This window comes from Scomber japonicus, chromosome 5, assembly GCF_027409825.1.
Source record: "Scomber japonicus isolate fScoJap1 chromosome 5, fScoJap1.pri, whole genome shotgun sequence".
In the NCBI taxonomy this organism is placed as follows: domain Eukaryota; kingdom Metazoa; phylum Chordata; class Actinopteri; order Scombriformes; family Scombridae; genus Scomber; species Scomber japonicus.
The window spans coordinates 27,985,164-28,012,005 of record NC_070582.1 but is presented as its reverse complement, the minus strand read 5'-3'; the positions used below and the strand labels follow the sequence as shown (position 1 = coordinate 28,012,005).

The window sequence follows — 26,842 nt, the reverse complement described above, 5'->3', positions numbered from 1 at the left end:
TAGCAACTCAGTTGGACAGCACAACATGGTTTAAACACAACCACAATGACCTCATGTACGGCAAGAGACTTGAAAAGAGCGGCGCGAGGGAAACAAAATGGGTAAAAAGATGAGAGGAGAGTCAGGATTGGAAGTACAGAAGCAAGGAAAAGTAGCAACGGACCGGAAGAACGCAATAACCAGAAAAAACAATATCAGATAGTTGCAACATCCATGAACAAAAAGAGAGGGAGTAGGAAGAGAAAGTGATAAGAGGAAAAGAAGAGAGAGACAGCGGAGAGAGAGAGAGAGAAAAAGATAGACAGGGCGATGAAGCTTGTCCGCCAGGCTTTGTGTTGTTGTTTCTCTTCTGCCATCCATCTAAGCCCTCTGCTACCTCTGTCCCTTTACACACATTCTCACAAACAAAAGCATGCGCATACACACACACACACACACACACACACGCACACACACGCACACACACACACACTGTCCCAAACCTCAAACTGGCCTGGTGTTTCTGGCCAGTGGCTCAGTGCTCGGGCTGTTTGTGTGTGTGTGTGTGTGTGTATGTATGTGTGTGTGTGTGTGCGTGCGTGTGTGTTTATGTGTTTTAAGGCTGTTTTGTTCAGAATGCAGGCAGGCAGAGAGAGCGGTTTTACTGCTGATAAAAGTATTTGGTTAATCAGCTTCTGTCCCCGTCCCCTGACTAGAAGTGTTTGTGTGTGTGCGTGTGTGTTTGTGTGTTTGTGTGTTTGACACAGGCCATTGAAGTTGGGGGGGGCTCCCGGGGGGCGGGCTGGGGATGGAGATTGGCATCAGCTTTCGGCCAGTAGCGTCACAAAGTCGTTCCTGAGGGACAGGGAGGGCAGCCAATGAGAGTGTCCCTCTGGAGCTATAGGGAGAAAGCGGGTTTGGAGGGGGGGTAGGAAGTGGTTTGGAGAGTGGATGGAAGAGGGGGAGAGGGAGTAGACAGAAAGGGACGAGGGAGAGGAAGAAAAAAGGAGTGTCTAGTATGAGAAGGAGAGACAGACAGATAAAGAGAGAGAGAGAGGGAGAGAGAGAGTCGGATGACAATTACCCTCTTGACTTCTGTCCAGCACCAGTTGTCAATCAGCCTGCCCCTCTGGGAAAAGAACCAGCCTATCATTGGCTACACTGACCCACATCCCGCCTCTCTGGGCCGCCCGGCCAATGCGTGATTGGCCACGGTGACCCGTTCGTCAAAGAGATCTGGGAACACCAGAGCCTTGGGCTGCTTTGGGAATAAGTGGCCCTGATACTGTGCGTGCATGCATGTGTTGTTTAGGAGGGAAAAAAAAAAAAAAAAAAGACAAAGGGAGTTTCTTATCGAGGCTATAACTGCTTCCACGGGAAGGAAGAGAAAAAAGACGGACAAAGATAGAGGGGGAGCAAGTGAGAACGTGGCGGAAGAGGTGAAATGTCGAGGAAGGTGTCGAGGAGAGATGAGAGATGTGAAAGAGGCTGAAGAGAGCAGGAGAGGCAGAGGGACAGAGAAAGGAATTGGGAAAAGGGTGACAGAAAAAAGATGGGTGCAAAACATGGGCAGCAAGCAGTGGTCAGAGCAGAAACACTGAAGAGATGGAAGGATGATAGTGGAGATGGGGAATGAGCAGAACGGAGAAGTAGGAGATAGATGGGAGAGGCAGAGAGATGAATGGAGAGAGAAGTGCACTGTGGTATGTGTGCATGTGGATAATTAATGACAACAACAGCTGTAAATATTTGTTTATGATAACACCATCATGATGCACAGGCATAACTTGACTTTGCTTCCTCTCCTCCTTTCCTCTCCTCTCCTCGTCTTTCTCCTCCTCTCCTCTCCTCTCCTCTCCTTTCCTCTCCTCTCCTCTCCTCTCCTCTCCTCTCCTCTCATCCCTCCTCCCCTCCTCTTCTTTCTCCTCCTCTCCTCCTCTTCTTTCTCCTCCTCTCCTCTCCTCCCTTTCTTTCCTCTCCTCTCCTCTCCTCTCCTCTCTTCTTCTATGATGTCGTCTAAATTTAAAATTGGAGCATGCCAAAACAGCAGTGGCTCACTGTTGTGTGTGTGTGTGTGTGTGTGTGTGTGTGTGTGCAAGGTCTTATCCGCCAACTTTAGTATAGTTAACCTGCTTTTGGATTATGAGTGTTTTATTTTGGTTTCAACAAAGTTCTTTAGAGGTTTCAATCCTTTACTGTCAAGAACACTTAATGAGAACAGGTCATAAAGTCATTTCCGCACAGAATTAACATGTATTGTAGGTGATTATAGTGGGTGTGGAAGGAGCAAAATATGTGTAAATGTACCAACCACCAGGTGCCTACTTCTCCTTAAAACATTCTCACTTTATAAGCTTGGAAATCGCCCATTTGGTGTTTTCAACAGAAGGTTTATTTTGCTAGATTCAGGTACTGAATTACCCTCAATCTTAAACCCATGTGTCAATATGCGCATTGCTCAAATTAGACACATACTTACAGATTGAAGTATTTAGGGCTCTGTGATGGCTACAGGTGTTCAGTCAATTGAAGGTTTGTGTAACGTGGGTGGGAATGACATCAGTCTTCTGTATATTTCACCAGACATTTAAATGAAAATTGGCTCTTTTCACTCGCAATAAGAGGCTGTCTAAGCTGTGCAATTTCACGCCAGAATGTGTGCCATCTATTCTGAAATATAATTGACTAGTTATGATTTACTAGAGGTGTCACAAAAACATGACAATTCAGGCAGGCAAAATGACCTACAGTTACTTTCATGCCGTGTAGCAGCCTTAATTTAAAAAAATTGATGTTTTATGGTGTGACGATACTGTGGTCAAGCTCTGGTTGGGTTAAGGCATAAAAACTTGATTTGGGTTTGGGATAAAATGATTACTTGCAACGTGGTTTATACTTTATTAAAATTACAGAGCTTTTTTGTCATGGTAACAGCAAACACTACTACATTAAGCCTTTTAAAGTGTCCCAGCTTGCGGTTGGAAACATGACACTCGTGGTTGGAAATGGGAAGTGAACAGTGGTCTCCTGCAGCTATAGGTCCACTTTTTGCCATCTAACTATCCAGCCATCCAAAACCATCTCAAGTCACCTTATATGGACGTCTTCTGAACTGCGTCACTATAGTTACTACGGCTGCTAGATGGCATAAATGTAACTATAGGTCATTTCAATCTATACTGTTGGTTCTCTTGTGAGGACATGATGTAGTGATCTGTACCTGATATGACAGCGTGTGTAACCTCAGGGTGCTCACTCACTCAACTTTAGATTAAAAAAAAACAAAAAAAAAAGTGACAAACAATAAGATTAAAACAAAAATTCTCATGGCAGATTTCTTTTTCAGCTTAAAGGTCAAAGATGTCATTTCTAATTCCTGTATGTTTTTCACCTGGAGATTTGGAGACTGTTAGTGGGGATATTCTGCATTGCAGATTCTCATACCGGGACCTATTTTGCGTATGCATGTAAATGTGTGTGTATTTTGCCACTGTGGACACCCTGGTATAATTGTGTGCCTGACTCTCTAATGAACCGTAGCAGCCCATTACAATGCAGACAAGTGTGGGGTTTTGGGTCGGACTTTGGTGCTTACTGTTTGTGTGTGTGTGTGTGTGTGTGTGTGTGTGTGTGTGTGTGTGCATCTGTTTACTGTGTAGTCTGCAGGTGTGACTGACACTGTTTATTGAATGTTGTCTTAGCTTTGTGTGTGTTTGCACAGACGGATAATGTGGTTCCCTTCTATGCTGCTATTTGTAATGCTCATAGCTCCAGTAGCGTGCCCCCTTGCTGCTAGGGAGAATATCTTAATAAACACACACACACACGATAAAAATGATTTAAGCCAACCAACGACTGATAAAACTAAAAGTCTGTCTTAAACTGTTGTATCAGTTCCACTGTTGGGGCAGCAGTGCTTCTCTAAATGTCAAAACAAAACACCACTTTGTCTTTTTTCTTGACATTCCTGCTGTCTGTCGAGCCCTAACGCCAATCAGCAGAAATGACCTCGGCAGCCAAATGAACTGAAATAGCCCACATTCATATTCATGTTGCGGGACTGTGTTTATGGGAGGATTTTAAATCTTAGTAAGGGATGCAGATTTAAAGTACACTTCCTCCTCTCCACTGTTACCATTAACTGTAACAACATGGGGCGTATTCGCCAACATCTAAAACACACATTTGATAGACTGAGGTGTGTGTGTGTAGCGTGTGTGTGTGTGTGTGTGTGTGTGTGTGTGTGTGTGTGTGTGTGTGTGTGTGTGTGTGTGTGTGTGTGTGTGTGTGTGTGTGTGTGTGTGTGTGTGTGTGTGTGTGTGTAAATGCTCCCAGGATTCCCAGCAGCATCCTGTTTGCTCTCTGTCACACACACAGACTCGCACATATATCATGCTCCGGGGTTTTTTGTTAGTGCTGAGTTTGAACAGTGTGTATGTGATATTGTTTAGAGCAGATTGTTTGATCTCATGGCCTCTGCTGTCTCAAAAATTACTGGCTACTGTACAGGTATGCCGTTTTTCTGTGTGTGTGTGTGTGTGTGTGTGTGTGTGTGTGTGAACTACCATGTTACACAGAGCAGCGAGAGAGCATATAAAATGAGTCATTATCTTTAATTGTTACGTTTTGCTCTGTAACAATAAATGTTTGCACTTTTGACCATTTTAGTCTCCGTTTCACATTCGTCCCCATGAGCAGCCCCGTGACAGATAAAATCCCATCTTATATAATGACTAATATCTTAAAAATAAGCAAACTTATCTCTACAAATTTAAAATGTTGTGTGTTTTCATTTAACAGCCTTCAACTTTTTGTGCCTTTTAGAAATGATAAGCTGTGGTAATGGGCTATTTTTTTGTTAGCGACTGGATGAAACTCACCCGTATGTGTTGAGTCATTAATCGGCTTACTGGGCCAATTTACATCCCTCAAACTAGAGGCCTGAGGGTGAAGTGAGACACGCTGAAGGCAAGAGAGATGGAGAAACACACAGACACACACAGACACACACAGACACACACAGACACACACACACACACACACACACGCTCACATATGAGAGTGGAAAGACATATTAATTGGATACCTTGAATACTTTTTTCCTCGCTTACACACTCTCCCCCACATGTACTGACATCCACATGCTGGGCTCACTCTCTCAGTATATTCTTGTAATTGAATACACACACACCTGTACATACACACACATATATATATATATATATATATATATATACTCCTTTTTTTGCATACCGTATATGTAAGCATGCATTGCACTTCCCACACAATCACCCTCCCCCCCTCACCGACCCCCTGGTGTGTGCAGGGTTCACAGTAACGGCGCGTGTGTCTCTGAGGGGGGACAGAGGGAGGATATGGGAATCTAAATAAAGCTATGTGGGCTTGGCTAATGAAACACACTGTATTCCCTACAGTCTCATCAGCAAAAATGTGCTTTTATCAGAGGCAGGGCTACCAGTGCATCTAGGTCTTTCTACAACATCCAAAACTCTTCATACCAAAAGAATATATATTTTTATAAATTATCATGGTAGTTTGACCTCTTTCTGTTTGTCGGGGGGTGGTGGTGGTGGTGGGGGGGGGGGGGGGGGGGGGCAGAGACTCCCTGTCACAACAAGACCAGGGATGCTCGGTTCAAGCAGTGCGGTCACAGTGGGGATCACTGCTTGTCAGAGAGTGAAAACCCATGATCCGGATCTCTGTAAGCGACACAGGTGCCTCTTTTCATTTGAAATCCGGAAGATACTCTCTCTCCTTTCTTTTAAGTCAGCGAGACCTGCATAAGCTTGTCAGGATGCTGAGTGTTTGTATTGTGCTCTCTGAATCAGGTGAAGTTGCTTGGAAGTAGGATTGCATTTTTTTCTACCTCAAATGACTTGCCTATGTGTCTGTATAGTGTATGCCTTTGCACTGCATGTTTAAGACACTGAAGGTATCCTATATATAGCACTGTATTAATCAATTCATCCCAAATCAGTGCAGAACAACTCTACATTTATTTTGAATAGTGACAAACATCAACACCATTGTGTTTGATGTGTTGAAGCAGTGCTCCATTCTCACGCACTAAAGCATTAGAGCAGTCGACGTCTTACATGTGTGAACCAGGAGTCACCGTAAAGCATGTTTTAATTGTGAATTGATACTCTGTAGGTGTTTTGGAGGAAAAAAACACTTTTTTTTATTATCTCAGGGAAAAAAAGCACTTTGTTTTTTCTTCTGGTTTTCTCCTCTCATACCTTCTCTCATCTGTTTTGGTCTGCTGTGTTTGGCAGACATGTTAGTCATGTTGGGAGGTCCCTATCCGCCGCGCTGGGTTCTGTTCAGGCAGACGTGCAGCCTTCAACTTCCAACTCCTGTGTGTGTGTGTGCGCGTGTTTCCGTCTCCAGCGCATTACTGTATGTCTGCATGTGCATACGTGTTTGTCCAGGGATCCATTAGTCTGTTATTAGTGCACCGCGGCCCACATATGGCCTTCAGAACCAGCTCCAGACCCAGATTCTCTAAGGGGATTTTTGTTTTTTTGTCCAAATGCTCAAGTCGTTACCCATGTTTTTGATCCATACTCTTTAGTTGATCAATTTAGATCTATATTTCAAGACACTGCATGAGCACATTTAGACATTGAAGATGAATTATGTATTTGGATGTTGTTGTTGGACAGTGTCCCAGCATCTCGTATCGGTCTATTAGTATTTTACTGTATGCCTGCTATGGCTTGAAGCAGCTCAGTGTGTGTGTGTGTGTGTGAGTGAGAGAGAGGGAAAGATAAAAACTTTTTCTACAATTGCCTGCAAGTTATAGGAGGAGCGACACTTAGCTTGTGTGTGTTTTTGTGGTGAAGAATAAACAAAGCAGTTGACTTTGGAGCAGAATTCTCAATATTTTCGTGATAGAAACACTGCAAAGTAGGCTAATTGTTGTTTTTATATTACTCCCTGCCCTGGGCTCAGTTTTTGGTAATACAGCAGTACAGCACTAAAGTAGTTCTTTTGATGTCATATTTATGTTTATTTTTTTGCCTTCATCCACAAAAATCTGAGTTTAAGGTAGACCGTATAATGCACAGTTTGTCCTCCAGCCTCTCTGCTATATACGGTAAATCTCACATAAACGCTGAAAACATTAAAACTTAAAGATGTGGTTTAATGGACCACTAAGAAACTCTTACACAGGGAAAGAAGGAAAAGTGGGATAATAATGTTGCAAGCAAGCCCAAAAAGTGTCAATGTTAAGAGGTCTTTTCTGTAATAACGGTGCCAGTTTGTTGTAGTTTTTAATGGACTACATTGACCACCAGGGAAAGCTAAGCATCCATCGGGAACCAGGTTCTTGTTGATGGTTATTTTTTCCTCACGGCCGTTCTCTCACATACAGTATATTTGGCTTTGCATGTAAGCGAAGCAGCGGGAAGGCGCACACCTCGACACTGTCTTTATTTTTAAAAGGAACACTTCACTGATTTATAACTTCTTGTTTTCATTCAAGCTTTTGGCTCAGCTTGCGGCGAGGATAGGGCGTGTGTCGAGAAGGGAGCTGATGAGGATGTGGAGTGAGGAATATGAGGAGAGTTATAAAGAGGTGGGGGTGGAGGAGGGGGGTCACATGAGAGAACAGGATGAGAGCAAAGCATTTGCGAAAGATCAGAGAGAGAGGTGAGTAAGCGAGAAGTGAGGAATCGTGTGGTGGGTGGATGGAAGGAGGAGAAGGGGGGGTGGTGGGTGGTGGTGGTGGTGGTGTACAGGAAACCCCATTGTGTGGTGGTTCCAGCCATTTCCTGTTTGTGTGCCAGCTGTACTTCCCTCCTTCCTGTTGTACCCAGGAAGTCAGTGTCACATTCCAGCTCTGATCAGCGCTCCCCATGTGTGTGTCCACGGAGATCTCAGGACATTGTCTTCTTGGTCATACCTGCGTGTTTGCTTCTTCCCCGGTTTATTTTTAGCGCTGTTAAAGAACAGAACATAAGAGAGAAACATCTTCAGAGCCACATAAATGTTTAGAATGGATAGACACATGCTTGCAGCCTCCAATAAAACAGCTAATATAGTGGTCATGGTCATGGTCAGTTCAATCTACTGATTATTTTGATGAATTTGGAATTGGGCTCAAAAAGGGGAGAATAAAATTAATTTATAGAACCTAGTAAGACTTGTATTACTGGGAAAATCTAGTGGAAACATCGAAACTTGTTGACCTGCAGTCCAGTTTCAAGACCCCAGACTCAGCATTTAGTTCAATTATGTTCAGAAAGACCTGTTTCCTGACATACAATAAATACTAAATTCTCATTTCTCTTTCTTTCTCGCTCTTCCTTTTTTCCTCAGCGGTAGAAGAAGGAGAGTCTTCAGAGTGTGGAGGGACCTGGGATGAATCAACTGTCCAGACAGGTTAGTGTACAGACACGTGCACACACGTACACACACGCACACACACACACACACACACACACACACTGATATTGTAATAGAGTTCCAGGCAGCTGTCAGATCCACACAAGACGCTAAACTGTATACATCTCTTCCACAAACACACACACACACACACAAAATTTGTAATATCAATTCCACATGTTTTATAATGGCCCGCTCAGAGGGATATCAAGGAGACGAAGCGAGGGGGAAGAGATGGAGCGGTGAAGTGAACACAGAAGGAATTAAGACAGAGGGATTGGTGAAAGTATTAGGAGAAGGGAAAAAAATCATATACAAGGGTAAAAAAGGAGATTTGAAAGAAGGAATGAGAAGGAGATGTGGAAAGAGACTGAGCACTCACTGGTCTCTAGAGTCACACTGAATGGAAAGAGAGATGACAAAGGGGATATGGAGAGAGAGAGAGAGAGAGAGAGATGGGTTGAAGGGGGGACAAGAGAGAGATTTGTGTGCTTTTTCACTACTCTCTGTGGTCCAGTGATATCCTGGGAGGAAGTCAGAGAGAGATGGTAGGGCTTTTTCTTTTTTGTTCTTTCCTTGGATTTGAGTTTTTCCTCGTGGTTTCTCCAAACCAACCTCTTCATTTCGCCCCCTTCTCTCCTCTTGCTCGTTTCCACCTCGAGATGGAAATTTGACATTATCCTCACTTGCCCTCGGTGGAAATAAAACAACCGAACCAACTTCTGGAGTCGGTGTATGAAATGAAATAAAAAATAACGTGCATCTCAAAATGGAAAAAGAGGGTGATTCCGTGAATTTGGGTTTATTTCATGAAACATTTCAGGCAAAATATACAACTTTAAATTACTACAAAGGGAATATGAAAGGTCACGTTCTATATAATAAATGAAAAATGTTAATAATGTGATAGCGAACCTCATCAGTCACAACTTTTAGCTGATAAATTTGTATCGTCCTTGACCCTTTATGATTTTATAGACAGCACAATACAAGACAATAAAGATGGAAAATGCAACATACAATAATAAGCAATCTCCGTCCCTGCTCAGATGATCAATCCAATCTAGTGATTATTTTGATGAATTGATTAAATAAAAGTTCCCAGATCACATGATGAAGTCTCAAATTCCCAGCTAATAGTCCAAAATCTAAAGATCCACAGTTAACTATCATAGAAGGTTAAAAGTCTTCACATTTGAGAAGCAGGAACCAAGTTTGTTTGCTTAAAAATACTGAACTGAGAATCAGAGTTGTGACAGATAGATAGACTTCAGTAGACTGACTCATCTATTTCAACATGCAAGAGTTATTTACGTTAACATTATTAGTAGGCACATTTTTTTTCTCAGTATCACAACTGCTGTAGTGAGTCAAAGATTGCAGAGTGAAAAATGGTGCATCTGCTGGCTCCATATGCCAGTGCTGGCACTACTAGAGCACAGATTATTGACGTTTTTTTTTCTCTCTGTCGTCTTTAATTCTCAATAAAGATCAAATTCCGAATTTTTCCAAACGACGGCAAAAAACAGTTTGACTACTGTAGGTGTTTGCCAGCTGTAAGTAGTTTTTCTGCTCTGGTTTGCAGCCTATCAGAGAACAGTTAAACACTTCCTCTGACTAGATCCCAGCAGGGAAATAAGATACTGCTGAATGTGGTAAATATGCAGTTATCTCTCTCTCTCTCTCTGCCTCTCTTGCCCTGTCTCTCGTTCAGCTCTACAGGGATACGAGGATAGGAAAGTATGACCCTTGGGGTGTCTATGACGTGCTGAACCCTCCCATCCTCGCATACCCCCCCCTTCTTCAGACCTGTGCTAACTCTCCTCCAGGGGCTGCTGTACGGGTGTACGGCAGTGTGTGTGCGTGTGTGTTTGAGTGTGCGTGTTAAGGGGGGTGCTGACTGAGGTCCTGGGTGGCTCACTAGAACTGCTGTGTGTGTCAGTTCCTGCAGGAAGTTAGAGTCCCATGACACGCACATACACACACACACACACACACACACACACACACACACACACACACACACACACACACACACACACACACCTCTATGCTATCTCACACTCTTCTTCCCATAAAAACATACTGTCCCGTATTCCCTTACTCAGCCCCTCTTTCAATTTGGATCTTAGCATCAATTCCCTTTCCCAGACAAACAAACTATAAACGGAGGAAGGGTCATCACCTCATTGTGCAGTGCGTGAACACAAATCAGTGCCACACTTGAAAGCTCTCTGCACAGTTAGCAATAGTGGTGAATGGGCACACCACTATCTAAACCCCCCCAGTTTCACACATTATCTATCTAAGTGATGAAACCACTGCTATTTAGCTCATGTTTGATTTCTATGTTAATTAAATGATTTATTTGCATGCAAGTTACATATATAACATACTGAAGCCTTTTATGCATGCATGTGATTAAGGTTAGTAACAGATGAACATCAGTAAGTTAGTTAAACTGTTTTAATACCCAATTAAATTGACTCTGAGCCTGTTAGCTTATGTTATATAATGTAATCTACAGGTTTTGATATGGTGACCAGGCGTTAGGTAGATTAACCATAGCAGGGCGCCAGATAAATTGGATTACACCCCTGGGGTTGATTGTATCACAGCAGAGATTGCTTTATTCATAATTACTATAGCATTATTTTCTGATGATCATATTTTTCTAAAAGTTTGTGATAAGCACAAGACGCCTTTTCATGCTTATCACAGCTTTATAGCCGAGGGTTAGTTTATAGCCATCCAATGCACAGTTAATAATGACAGGAGGTTTTTAAACATTTCATTTGAACACGTGATATTGTCATCAGTCGGTGTAAAGCAGCCTCTGGACCCAAATAAAAGGAAGAGAGATTGAATGAAGAATGCAGATTTAGTTAACAAATATTTATTTATGCTGAACTCTGTAGTTTCAAGGGACACTTCACTTCTTTTTTTTTTGTCTGTTAAATTTGCCACGGTGAGCATTTTAATTTGACCTGCCATCATCTATTTATCTATTTGGAGACCAACAGCAAGTAAATAAATGTGCACATTGGGGAAAAATCAATATTCTCTGAAGTGTGGTTTTTCATTTGGTGGAGCCATTTCTTCATCAATGGTCGTATGATGTAGATATGTTTTGGTTTTAGTGTGCTTCTCCGTGCATCTCTCATAAGCTTAAATGTGAACATTGGTATTATGACTTTTTTCATTTATATAGTTTCCTTGGTGACAGCATCCTCTGCATCACTTTTTTCACTTTCTGTCTCTATATGCTTATCTCTTTCTGCACGTGTCTGTCACTCTCTTCTTCTGCACCTTAACTTTTTTTTTTTACTGTTTGTCATATTAGAGGATGTGTATGTGTGTGTGTGTGTGTGTGTGTGTGTGTGTGTGTGTGTGTGTGAGAGAGAAAGTGTAAAGGAGCAAGAACTGCCTAACCCTTATTCAAGCAGATCAAGAAGAAAAAAAAGACCTTGTTTCCTTTACTCCCTGGGAGATGGTGTCGATAAGGACGGGGAGAGAAAGGGAGAGGGAGAGAGAGAGAGAAAAAAAGAGAAAGAGAGAATGGAGAAATATACCTTCCCATACTGCTTATTAAATTCAAAAGCTTCCACCCCTCCTCTTTCCTCACTCTCTTCTCTCTTTTTCTGTCTCCCTGTCTCTCTTTCACTTTCTCTGGAAAATGTGTGTTGAGTTTGGAAAGACCCTGCGGGAGGGAAGGCGGAGGGAAGTGGGAGGGTGATTCGGAAGGGAATAGCATTGAGCCAACCTATTCTCCCCAAATCCTACATCTACTTCTTTCCCCTCCTCCTCCTCCTCCTCCTCCTCCTCTTCTTATTCCCTCGCCTTGGCCTTTCTGCCCCAGAGAGGAGCCCTACGAGGCCGAAGGTGCCCTACCAGTCTCCGTCTCTCCTTCCTTCAGTGGGACAGAAAAACAACTTGTCCCCTTCCTCTTCTGTTTCCTCTGTCCTTCCTTCGCTCCCACAGTGTGCTGGGAGAAGAAAAAGAGCAAAGTTGCCAGGGATAGAGAGAGGAAACGAGAGAGAGAGAGAGAGAGAGAGAGACTCTAACCCCCCCATCAGACTTCATCATGCTCTTTCTCAATACTTATCTGACAGCCTACTGTAGACCGAACTAACACATACCCACATACACACTCTTACTGTTTGTCTTGGACAGCGTACCCACAGACACAAAGAGTCACATACAGAGAGTCAGTGACTCATCATGGAAAAGGTTTGTAAGGTCCCCAAGCTGAAACTGAGAATCTGAGACCCGCTGCATTATTGTTATTCACAGCTTACGTACTCTCTCTCTGCGTGTGTGTGTGTGTGTGTGTGTGTGTGTGTTTATGGGTGTGTAGGGACACAGACGCGACTCTACATCCAGAAAGCTGCTTCGGCACTGTGTTTCTGTGTGTTTGAACGTTCAGTCTAAATTAATGCAGTTTTCAATGTCAAATGTCATTGAAACACCCAACAAAAGCAGGAAATAACAAATGCAAATGTTTGTCGCTTCTAATCCGTGCAACCTACAACAAATATGTTAATTAGCAGGTGTTCACACTGAAATCATCTCTGCCATTATAAAAAAAGAAAAGAAAAGAAGTTAGGGTTTGTGTGGTGGTGGTGGCAGCTTGCGTCAGGTACCAAACATACAAATTCAAGCTGCGGCCCCTGTTGTGGTCCAGCATTTCGACCCTCTGCATTGGGCCCCCCCCCACTGCATTGATGGGACTGCCTTCCTTTTAGTGAATGGGGAGGCTGCATTGTACTCACACACTGTTAAGTCATCTGAAGACCACTTTAAATTGTGTGTACTTGTCTCAGAGTCATTTGTTAAACACAACAACAGGTGAGCACTCATCATATTGTTATATGGTTGTAATTTAGAAGCATAGCTCCACAACAGTGACCTGCTATTCTAAGCCTCTGGACACTTTAATATAGGTCAGAGGATCAAGGGTCAAGGTAACTTGACCTCTGACCCTGAGTTTACCCAGCGTCTGTTTCAGATCCTATAATGTTTGCTTAATTTGTAGGATTTGTAGGAAGGATAACAAACTGTGGTGTTAAAAAGATATAGAAGTGAAAGAAGGCGGCGGGGGGGGGGTGTATGTGAGGTAAGTCACGAAATGTTTCAGAACTAAAGGAAGTGAGCTAAATGTTTAGTGGAAAAGTAAAAGATTATGTCACAGATGTGGAGCTGAGAAAAAAAAACATTACAGGGAGTATCACTTGCTCTCCTGGTTCACTGTAATTTCTTTATTATGGCCAGAGCTGAGAAAAACAGGACACTGGCCCCCTCTCTCTCTCTCTCTCTCTCTCTCTCTCTCTCTCTCTCTCTCTCTCTCTCTCTCTCTCTCTCTCTCTCTCTCTCTCTCTCTCTATCTCTTTTCCTCTTCCTCAATCCGTCTCTCACCGCTACCCTCTGGAGGTCCATAATGTAGTTTTAATTTCCCCAAGGCTACCACAGGAAAACAGTTCCTGTGTGTGTGTGTGTGTGTGTGTGTGTGTGTGAGAGTGAGAGAGAGAGAGAACTATTATTGCCTGCTGGTGACAACGCACAGTGCATCTGTGTTTTTGTCTGTATTGCAGCATTTAAGCCCTTTGTTTGTGTGTCTACATGTGATTTTTGTTGTCGTTGGGGTGCGCGCATGCACCAAAAACTCAAATAAGTGAGCAGCTGTCAACTTGTTTGTGAATACGCTTTTCTGCCTGATCTGCGTGAGTGTGCGAACGTTTTTACGTGTGTTAGTGTATATACAGTGTGTGTTTGTGTCTCTTTTTTTGTGCTTCCTTCCATGACGTGAATGGCTCTTTCATCATCCTGTTTCCAGACATCGGTGTTGGGTGCTCCTCTCCCTTGCCGCAGCGCTTCCCAGGGGTCTGTGTGTGTGTGTGTGTGTGTGTGTGTGCATATGTATGTGAGTGTGTATATCTGTGTATGTGTGTGTGTGTGTGTGTTTGTGTGTGACTGGTACCTCTGTGGCTCAGCAGATCTCATCCCGGGGGGTTGGGGGGTGGAAGAGGCCTTGTATTGTGAAAACACACACACAGGCAATGTTGGGGGAAAGAACATGAGGTGGGAGGCAGGGGGGAGGAGGTGAGGAGAGATGGCTTCTTTATATAGCCACCTAACACACACACACACACACACACACACACACACACACACACACACACACACACACACACACACACACACACACACACACACACACACACACACACTAACAAACAGTGGGACAGAGGGTGAGAAGGGATGGGGTGAGGGGGGAGTCATTCTCCTGAGAGGGAGAGAGAGAGCAGGCCTGTGTTGTTGTGTCCAGCTGCACCTGTTCAGCCTGTGTGTGTGTGTGTGTGTGTGTGTGTGTGTGTGTGTGTGTGTGTGTGTGTGTGCATTTGAGTGTGCACTCTGTGCCAAATGTGTCCACCATTCTTTGTATCCACTTCTCAACATTTAGAGCTCAAATAGGTGGGGGATTGTGACAGTTCCTGTGCAGCAGTACATTCTAACTGTAATACTGTGTTTAAATAGCCACATTTGATACATACAGTATAACGACTACAGCATCCAAAATGACCATAAAGTTGAATCAACACATCTCTGAAAGAAAATAACATTATAACCTTTTATAGAGGTAGAATTTATTGCAGGGCTGTTGCATCAGACTTGCACTTATTTAGCTAGCTGTACATAGTTAAGTGGACATATGTGTAGATAGATGGATGCGTGCAGAAGAGGGTGTGTGCATTCCAAGCTTGCACCAAAAATGAATTGAAATAAGCTGAATAGAGCCTATAATAAACATTTTTTTTAACAGAAGACAGTGTGTGTAAATGAATAAAGAAAAAACAATTCAGTTGTTTTAATGGTCTTAGTATGGCTTACTGGGACACTCAAATGGAACTGAGCCATTGTTAATGTTATCAGTAACACCTGTGCTTTTCCTAATATGAACACTCAAAGTCTGCCTTGAAAAAAAGAGCCTATTGCTTTTATATGTTAGTAATTAATAGTGGTTGCAGCACCTGTATGAAAAACACTGACAAACACTAACTGAAGACAGTGACAAGCTCACACACATGTAGACATATTAACAGTAAAGTGACAACCTCCAGGACTGCAATGTGATGCAGATCTAATTTGAAAGTCATGGCTTATTAGTGGCCCCCGCTGAAGGTGGTGTTGCCCAGCCAGGTGCCTGTGAATCCCGGTCCAATGTGGAGCATGATGTGGAGCATGATGTGGAGCATGATGTGGAGCATGATGTGGAGCATGATGTGGAGCAGAATGAAAGCCTTGTGTTAGGACTGTTTGGTTTCTAAACATTCAGCTGGAAGCTCCACACACACCTTCCCACCTTTTGATGCCTGTTCACACAGACATAGGTGTGTGTGTGTGTGTGTGTGTGTTTAATGCGTGCTTGGCAGACAGAGTGTGTCCCAGACAGGCCACAGTACCAGCCTCTGGCTGCCAAATCTAACACTTAAATAACTACTTTACCTTTGCAGTATTACAGTATGTTTTATTCCCCTTCTACTCTCCCTCTAGCTCTGGCATTCTCTTTCAGTGCACTTCTATCACCCTGGGGCAGTTCAGGAACATTTCCCAGAGTTCATTAGTTCCCTAGTTTTCTTCCCACTAGATATATAGAGATGTAAGATGGTCATGCTGACTGTGTGTGTTTGGTTTTCTTAGTGTTCCACTTTGTGTGTCTACACTAGCTTATCTTGGCAACTGCACACAACAGTGCCATAACACCACACTCAGACTGTGGGATGGATAGTGTTCATATTTGGTCAGCTTGGGTCCAGCGTCTCAGGCTCTAGTTTGGTTTATATTCCATTTCTGGGGGAAGGAAGGTACAAAACTCTCCTTCTGTGTCTGTCTCTGTCCTATCCGGTATGTTTGGTAAGGCTTGTTATCATGTAGCTCCCTAATTACCTCAATGAACTCATTTTAACATGGGTAATGAGAGAACATAGACACACAGACAGTCTAACAAACACACCATGATATGAAAACACACCAGCATCCACACACACACACACACACACTCTTCTGTGAGCCTAACGAGTGGTGATTAGTGGGTCTCAGCTAGGCGTGGTTAGGCTGTGTAACATCATTCTGCACTGTGGACTCTGCTAATTCACTTCTCTTTATCTAATTACCCAGGGTGCGCAAATACTCACACACAGACACACACAGGCGTGCACACACACACACACACACGTGCACACACACACACACACACACACACACACACACCACCTGCATATATCTTTCCTGCAGATATGCAAAGTGACCTCATTATACCTGAGGTATCCATTTATATATTTATATTTTTATCTGTTAATAAACAGCCCATTGTCCTCAGGTTACTGAGGCTGGTGGCTACAGCCAAGAATATTGCTTATTACCTTTCCTCTAGAGACACACGGTGTAAAACATCTTTCCTCCACATTCACACCTGATGTTGCATGCTGTCACACACAGAGGCCTGCATATAAAAAAGGTCTTAAAACAGCCCACAGTATTTTATACAGATCTTTCTGGAATGTCATGAAGGGTGGTTTATTGTCCCTGCATGAACCTCCATCATCAGAGCTTCATGGATTCATATAAAAAGCAAGATTTTGAAACATGTTCAAGTAATTCTGTCATTGAGTTAACTTTTTTAGGTTATGTTAAAGCTAGAGTCGCTCATGTGTTTTTTGGTTATTTTTGTTGAAATTCTCTATACATTCAGACAGTAATCAATAAATCAAATTCTCTGACCCAGTATCTGTGGCTGGTGCAGGCCTGTAATAAGTCTGTTCAGCCTTTTTTATTCCCAGCTTTAACACAAGTATATACAAAAACAATGGTCTCTGCTACCCTCTGGTTTTAAAATCCAGGGCCAGCAAACACACTAAACTAGATTCTGATGTGCTTGTTATTCTCTCATATTGACGCGTTATTTTTCTGCATATACCGCATGTACCAAACAGCACTTTCAATCCAATTCTTTATAACTCCAGAATACTGCTGGATTTTCTATCCTACCAGCTAGTTAATTTCATTTAATTGCATTCAGTGCACATCCCAGGTGTGATTCAGTCCCTCATTACATGGCTAGAATAAAAATCAGCAGGGCTCTGTGACTGGAAGCCTGCTAGAAAACCACTGTGGTGAAACACGCTTTGTTCACATCACCGTGACTTTCATTTAGCGGTGAAATTTGTATTTCTCATGTTTCCTGCGGGTTAACTGGAAGACGCGATTTTTGACTGTGCGTCTCTGTGGATGACGTAAAAAATATAACAGTTTGTCTGCGCTCGAGATTGGAGGTTTTATGATTGTGCGCGTGTGTGTGTGTGTGTGTTAAAGAGTGTAAGAGAATGTGCAGTTATTCCTGGCATAGGGACAGTCTGTGACTCAGAGATAATGGTTCTCTGTAGAGCGAGTGTGTGCATGTGCGTGTTCGTGTGTCTTCGAGTGACTATAGCCATATCCTGCTGACGTACGTGTGTGTGTGTGAGTGTTTGTGTGTGAAAGAAAGAGAGCCTGCAAGTGTATGATGCACACATGCTGTTTGCTAGGGACCACTGTCGTACTATTCAATCAATACCCCAGTGCACACACACACACACACACACACACACACACACCCATGGGAGTTGCCTGCTTTCATTAGGTAGGCTTGCTGCTTCTTTCTGGTGTGGTTGGGGTGGGGGAGGTGTGGTTTGGAGACAAAAAAGGTGAGGTTAGCTTTGTGAGAAATTAGAAGTATTAAAGTTCAAAATTAAAGTTTAAGTAGAAAGATGATGGGACTTTTCTTTTTTTCCCCTGTTGTCAGATAACTGTGTACAACGAGTGTAAAGTAATGACTTGATTGTGGCTCATAAATGCTACTTATAACCAAGCTGAACAGTACTTCCTCTGTTGCTGTACTGACAAGTCAATAAAATCACCATTACAGGCGTCAGGAAGTTGGCTTCTTAATATTACTGCAACAAAGTACTTGAAGGTCTTGTAATGGTTTTTTTTGCCAGTTTTGGGAAAGTTTCCTCTTCCCAACCTACAATAAAACATGAGACCAGTGTGTTTGGATTCATTCACAGTGGAGAGTGTCTTCATAAAGCAGTTTTGGATGTGACAAAAGCTGCTTTTGGACGAATAGGCAAGAAAGAAAGAAAGATCAGTTTCCAAAAATAGCCAATTCAGCGTGTTGCTTTTGGTAGTGACTTATTGAAAAACGTGCTATTTTAGGCATGCTTTTATACTGAAACACTTAGTGTCATGGATTCGTGGCGCGACGAGAATGGAGACGAAAATAAAAACCGTGGCCAAACCAGGAGGTCTGCTGCCACAGTTTGACAGCGGTAATGATCATAACAGCTACAGCATGTAGAAGCTTCCAGTGGCAGCACTCTTATCAAGGCCTCCCCATCTATATCTCTCTGAGACCCATAAGAGGACACATAATTATCCTGTTCATGTGTCTGTGTGTGGAGCGAGGTGGGTGGGTAGGTGGGGGTATCATACGCACACACACACACACACACACAAGTGCAAATAGAGACACCGCCAACTGTGTTAGCCTCCCTCATCCCTTTATCCTCCTCTGTTTTGACACCCTTCTATCTCTCTTATGCCACTGCACAGTGATTGAGGGCTGGAGACCAAATAAAAAGGATAAGTCGACAAGAAACACAAGTAGACACATAAAGAGAATAATGAGGCGATGAGGACAGACGGGTGCGAGATGCAAGGAATTAGGAATAGAGGGACGGAAAACATGAAGAGCTACTGAGGGAGATGGAGGAGAGACAGAAGAAGAAGAAGGAGAAGGAGAGGTTTCATCTGGCTCCTCCCTCTGTTGCTATGACAGCAGGTTGTATTGGCATGCACTGGAGTTGGCACTGCCCTCACCTCTGGCACTGCACCCTGGGGAGTGTGTGTGTGTGTGTTGATGTGAGGGAATACGTTTGTGTGTGTATATATGGTTGCTTTTGTGCAGGAATATATGAGACTCTACACTGCAAAAGTATAACAGTGATTTGTTTCTGATCTATAGTTTTTCTCACAAAACATTCATGCAATGATATTTTTTGTTCAATAATCATCTGTAATGTGGATATAATGACTAAGTGGATAAAGGCAGATAATAGAAAAGTCTGTTAAGTTCAGAAAATGATATCAGTTTACTGTAATGCAGCCTTTAAAATCAGGAAAAGACAACATTTATGCCGTAAATCGATATTGCAATATTCAAAATCCAAGACGATATCTACAAAATATCACGATAATAGCGATATATTGCCCAGTCCTATTTAAAACAATAAAAAGCACATTATAAGAAACACTACTAGAATACATTTGAACATGAATAACTTCGAGTGTGGTTTTAATCTTACACCACTCAATATGTATAAAGCTGATGGGCTTTGTACATTTTTAATAAAAACTAAATGATGATAATGAGTTCTCTAAAAGGAAAAATAGCTTAGGCTGGATCTATTTTTTCTAACTTTATGTTCTTGGCTTCATGTGTCTTTCTTTCTACTGAAGCAGCTGTGACACATAATCCTTTACTTTTTAATTTATTCCGATCACATCCTGGTGATATCCGGCGAAATTGTTAGACATACGACAAAACTGCACATAACTACACTCCAACATGCACACGTTATGCGTATGTTTAACTAAGTATGTAGTTGATGTGCCTCCTGTGTGTGCGCATCTGTGTGATTGTGTATGTGTTTGCATATGTGTATTTTTGCGTGAACGTGCACAATGACCTGCGTGTAACTGCACATTCACTATAAGTGTGTATCTGTGTGTATGTGCGTGTATATGTGTGTGTGTGTTTTGTCAGCCAAGGGGCCACTTTCTCTCCCTGGCCAGACGGTGCTCTCACCACTGGACAGATGGCCAACACCCTCCCTCTCTTCTTCCCCATCCCTTCATCTATCCCTCCTTCTATCCCTCCATCACTGTCCTCCTCCTCCTCCCCTCCCGCAGCCCCCCAAAACACCCCATCACCTCAATCCCTCGTTCCCCACATCCCAGCATCCCTCCATCCCTCTCGCCCATCACACCTCTCCCGTAATAAATGAGTGTGGGATGGAGTCGGGGTGATTCACTCTTATCGCTCTCACTAATACACACATTTTCTCTCTTGAACTTGTTAGACGCGTGATTATCGTGTCTCTTCTGCTTTCTGCAACCAGTGGAATGACTTGTGATTGTACCTACTTATGTTATGTGTATCAGGCTTCTTTCACACATTAAATGATGTTAAAAGCTCCTAATGGACAAAACTAAATTAGAGCTTAATCCTATATGACCTGTAACTGCACTCACTAAAGGAAGTTTATTTTCCATTAAAAGTAATTAAGATTATTGACTCTCCATAATGGCCAACCCTTCAAATTTACTAACAGAGATTAAGCTTTACAGAGTTATCCATTTATTAGGTGTAACTGTATACTGTCAATCCAATATAGCTCTCCACTCCTTCTCCCTTTCCTCTCCTCTCTTCTCCCTCCTCCTCTCCCAAGCCAGTGTCTTCAGTGTCAGTCCTATTGGATCCTCAGCGTTTATAATGTGATAATAAGGTGTGAAAATGGAGACACAATGGAGCAGTGAGGATTGGGCCGACACAGCCCTCCACTGGTCCCCTCTCACACACACTCTTCGCCTGTCTGCTACCAGGACACACACATTTACACACACACACCCACACAGACACTCCATCACATGCTGAAGTGATGTTCCACACACTCAATATAAATGACTCAAGTCGTATATATCATTGGTAGAGCTTGGAAAGGCCAAAATAACTAATAATTTATACAGCTAAAACACAAAATGACAAAGCAAAAATGGATAAAAAAAAGGACAAAATAAAAAGTAACTGATTAAGGTGAAAACTGAAAGTTATGGTAGATTAAATGAAACATGATTAAAGAGAAAGCTAGCAAGTAGGGGGATGTGTATGTTTGTTGAAAGAGAAAAAAACTAAAGAAGAGATAACAGGGATGATGTTTAATCCAGGGCTGTGAATGCAAGATCAAGCTGCTGTCACCAGAGGAATAAAAAGAAGAAATCTTACCTCTGATGCAAGACTATGATCATAAATCTGTAACAACAGGAGTGAAAAACAGCTTGAAGTACTTGTATATAGTAATTAACATAAGCGTAAAGAAAACTAATTTACATATGTTGTTGTGTCTTCAGAAGTCCCTGCATCTGACAGAGAGACAGAGCCCAAAGAAGGCCACGGGGCAGGTGCTGAGGATGGAGAACAAGACGAGCATGACGACCGCGATCATGACGACGACCTCGACGACGAGTCCATCTTCACCTGCGACAACTGTCAACAGGACTTTGACTGTCTGGCCGAGCTCACCGAACACAGAACCAACCACTGCCCAGCTGGTAAGAGAGTTCATGTGGATGGTGTTCTCCGCTGTGTGTTTTATAACTTTTACAGAACAGCAAAATATACCAAATCATCATATGCCAAAGATAGACAGTGCACACTGTATACATCACTGGACATGGCACTAACATCATCATGGTCAGGATTTAGCGATGTGTTGATTGGAGAAATAATTTAACTGAGGCTGTTAGATGAACATAAAATAAGTAGTTTGTATGTCCAGATTTTTCTCCCATTTTAGGAATGAGGTAGAATTGAATCAATGCTGTCGTAAGATGCTCCAGATGTTTAAAAAGTGCACAATTGTAAACAGTATCTGACAGTCAGTGGGCACAATGCAAAACTCCACTAGCCTTATAGGTTCCAGGGTGGCTCGTGTCCCCCCTGTTTCTAAATACCTATAGCTATTGGATTCAGTTATACCCATGTGTCCCATGGGGACAGACTTGCGCACACACTCACACACACACACACACACACACACACACACACACACACACACACAAAAGCCGTTATTAGTACTGGTGTAATTAATGGAGGGGCTGAAAGGAACACGACGGGGGCATCTGGTTCCTACAGATTAATCCAAACGCTTGCTTAACAAGCCAACACACACACACACACACACACACACACACACATGCACACACACTTTCTTGCTACTGCAAGGCAGTCTGCCTCTAAGCGTGTGAGAGTGTGTGTGTTTACTTTTGATAGGGGGATGAAGAAATGGGTAGAGGGGGGATAGAGGGCTTTGTTTAAACTGGTAAAGATAGTGTTCCTAGAGACTGTGTAATGTAGATGGAAAGACCCCTGCCTCAGCAACCTCTTATTCACCCGCCGGCTTGACATCCAATCCCAGCAAAACCGTCGGTCTCGGGTCTCACATGTAGTCATAGGGAAATTCTCTGAGATGTGAGCTTCGTTTAAAGCTTTAGATACTCTGCAGTGAAGAGCATCAGGAAATATGTACACATGTAGAGGCGACAAAGGTCCCTGGGTTGTTCAGTGTAATCATGTAAAATGTTATCTTGTACTATATCACTGGGACATTGTGTTGCCTTAAGACTTTGTAAGAGTTGGAAGGAATAAATCATGCTAACCCAAATACAATGAAAGAACAAAGAACACACTGAGGCTCAATATGTTCATGTTTTACTATATTTATATTTTCAGACCTGATTTAGATTTGTTCTGCTTACACTCTTTTTAGCCAGGGATAATTATATTATAGAAACGCTTTAATCCTACCTTAATTATTAAACCTTACCTGGACATTAGAAAGAAAAGGAAAACGGAGTACAAGTGTCTTGTGAAAGTGCTCTCTTTTTGTTTCTTTTCTTCTGTTTCTATTTTTTTTTTACCTTTTTCATTCTCACTCTGTCTGACCCCACATGTAAACACACACACACACACACACACACACACACACGCGCACACACACAATATTTTACTTCAGTGTGCTGTGTCACATTCAGACACACACACACACACATATTCTGAGAGAATCACACCGCCAAAAGCGCAGGGCTGCTGTCAGAGCGCGGGATGTGGCCTGTGATTTCAGCACAGGAGTCTGGGGAGGGCTACATGTTGCTGAGCGAGAAAGCGGAGGGAGGAAAGGGAGGAGGGAGGGTGAGAGGGAGCGCAGAAAAAAGAAATGAAATGAAATGATAAAACATGTTTTTCCCTGGAGAAAGAGTGGTTGAGATTGCAGAGTAATCCCACAGCTCAGCAGGATGCGTGTGCACTTGCATGCAGGGGTTTGTGTACGCGGGTTCATCTATGTGTTGGTGTGTGTCATTGAGTGTATTTGTCTGATGTGTGTGCGTGTGTCTATGAACATGCAGAAGAGTATATGTGTGTATGAAGTTAGTGGCTTTCTGGTTATTATTGAGAAGAAGGCTAAATTAAAACACATGGACTAAAGAATCCTTTTAAGTTTTCTGGTAAAGACCCCCGGGAGCTGGTTTAGTGGGATGGCATGGGACATATGCACACACATACACAAAAAAACACACAACCTACTGGGGATAAACACACGCCACTCTGGATCTGCATGAGAGAGTTAATGTGTTCATGCATTTTGTAGTTTGATGGTGGGTGTTTGTCCCCGAGCAGAAACCAAACAACTCAGACATCAGCCATCTTGGTTGGGGGTGACAGACATCTTGCCAGAAGTTAGCTAGCTATGATGTAGCTGTGATGTTAGCATGCTGTTAGCTTTGCATCAGCCAAAGATAATCAGCAAATTAAGGACACATTATTCTTACCACAGAGAATTTTAAATCTCTACATAAAAAGTCAAAGTATTATAATTATGAGCCAAAATACATATAGATGTGTAAGCAAAACCAAAACCATTCCTGATCTGTCATCACTACAGAACAACAGTGATGTGACACAGACTTGTGGCTGCAGAGTGTACGATGAAGCCGGGACAGCAACTTAAAATGCATTCACATGGAGAAACTATCCACACTTTATCAAATCAAAGATAAATTGTAGTTTTTTTCACCCTTCTACATTAAAAAACCCAAATGTTTCATATTATGTGAAGTTTCAGTCTTGTTGGTCCGTCTTCTAGTCTTTACAGTGTGTTCAAGTGCACGAGGAACATGAAGGAACATGAGGAAGACAAAAAGAGAGAACATTAGATAATTTAAGGCGACTTTTGGGGATAAATCATCCAAGCATTTTCACTCTATACAGCAGATGATGTAAGTTTACAACAGTAAAAAAAGAAATTCAGCTATGTATTAACTTAAATTTTTGATCCTAACTCCTGCAAAAGAAAACACATTGTTCATTTGTTGTAGGGACTTCAGTGAAATGAAGATATAAGTGCTCACTTACTAGCTCTTAATGTTGCTGCAGCCCACTGAAACTGTACCGACAACACAGACCTAAACTTTTTAGTCTTTGTCGCAAATGTAAAGTTTCCTGCACGTTGTCATCTGTAAGTGAACAATTATTGAATAATATCTGACGTTCATCTGTGGGTCCCAGGTGCTGGCTAGAGAACCATGTTAGTTAGTGCAGAATTCTCTGCAGAAAAAGAACTGATATCTGTAATGCTAACTATACTGTTGTAGCAAATGGGTCCCAAGTTAGCAGCTAGCCGCGACTATAACATTGAATGGGTCCCAGGTGCGAGAGTGAAGCACCAAGTAATTCAGTGCCACTCTAGCAGAAGGCCTATAAAGAGGCACCATTAATTTGAGTGGAAATTGGACAAACACACACGTGCACGCACAGTGGCACGGATCAATGACATATAAATGTGTGTACGCCCACTCAAGCACGCACATACCCACAGACCCCAACACATCTGGTTAATGTAATGCCACATTGAGGTGCATGAGCCCGACTGCTCAGCTGGTTGTGTGTATAGTGTGTGTGTGTGCGTGTGTGCGTGTGTGTGTGTATGTGATAGAGATGATTTGCCTCCCATTATAATCCCATCGTTATTCCATTTCTCTGCAACTTTGAACCAGTGTGATAACTCTGCTTTTAAATTGGGGATTAGATACTGTGCGTATGTGTATGTGTATGTGTGTACAAACTCATTTAACTGACACAGTAGTTCCTCCTTGTGTAGCTTGTGTATAATTATATGTTGTTTTATGTAATTAACAAGCTAGCACACAATGACTGATACTGGTATTATCAATAGTAACGCTCATGGCTCAATAGCATGCAACCACACTATCCACTGTGAAAGTGCCATATCCCCCCCCCCACATTACTGCCTGATATGCTGAACTATTCCACATGGTTTAGAGGCTTTGGGAGAACTTGCTGAGGTGTGTATATATATATATATATATATATATATATATGATGTGTAATATCTTGTGATGTGTGTCTACTACTTTTAGTGCTTTACATGCAAGTCTATATCCCGTGTGTGTGTATGTGTGTGTGCAGTACGTGCAAGAGAGACAGAGTGAGAGTGTGAGTCGGGGGAGTGTCGATGGGTCTCAGTAGGAGTCAGAATGTGGAGCAGAGGCTCCCTGAGGAGAGGAGGAGCGGAAAAAACCTCCTACAGATCAAATGGAGAACATTCTCTGGCCCTGCTATGCCACATCAACACACAAGCATACACACACACACACACACACACACACACACACACACACACACACACACACACACACACACACACACAAACACAGCCATCCCAAAAGCTGTCTTAACAGCCACACCATTACAAGGTTGGGTCAATGTGACGTGTACAGAGCCTTAAACACACTCACACAGTGTTTTAAAACTGCTACAGAGGCCTTGTGTTTGGGCAGCTATCCATTCAGTTTAGTTATATATAAAAAGCTGCCTGGCACGCACACACACACACACACGCACGCACGTTAACAGTGTCCACACACTCATGCTAGGTGTGAGTGAGGAGACAAAAGGGTGATAGGGTGAGAGATTGTTAAAGATGTCAGTAAAAACCACTTGAAGGGGGAGAAGAGGAAGCGATGAGAAGGTAGGCACAGAGTAAACGAGGGAGCTGTCAGTCAAGGCGGGGGGGCCGAAACTGTCGCTGTCAGTGACAAATAGCAAGTCATTAACCCAGCTAGTCGCTTCTTAGATGGTGAGATGGTGTGGGTGGAAAATGGTGTGTGCGCGCGCTTGTGTGTGCGTGTGCGTGTGCGTGCGCGCGAGAGAGAGAGAGAGAGAGGGAGAGAGACAGAGAGAGAGAGAGAGTGAGATCCTGTGCATATTCTTTGCTAAGGTATTTGTGAGGTCCATGTTAATTGAGCACATACAGCTGCACTCTCCGTCTATTCTCTTTCCTATCTCGGTGGGGGAGAGGAGAGATTACCGGGGAGCCTGTCTTGCTGGGAGAACAGAAGGAAATGAAGGGAGGAAAAGAAGGGGGGAGGAAAAAGGAATAGCAGGGAGGAACAGGATGAAGACAGGTGAGGAGGAGGAGGAGGGGTGGAAAAGTGGAGTATGGAGTGGGAGGAAAAACTTAAAACGTGTAGATAGGAGAGGTAGGGAGGTGGTGGTGGG

The 26,842-nt window shown here is 42.8% G+C and overlaps 1 protein-coding gene across 1 annotated transcript in view; it reads left to right on the top strand.

Moving 5' to 3' along the window:
- The window catches only part of znf423 (zinc finger protein 423), a 146,586-nt gene that overhangs the window by 12,398 nt on the left and 107,346 nt on the right, over positions 1-26,842 (top strand). The window contains exons 2-3 of the mRNA XM_053318757.1: positions 8,326-8,388; positions 21,616-21,816. Of these exons, the coding sequence (XP_053174732.1) occupies positions 8,326-8,388; positions 21,616-21,816 (264 nt within the window). The remainder of the gene's footprint in view (positions 1-8,325; positions 8,389-21,615; positions 21,817-26,842) is intronic.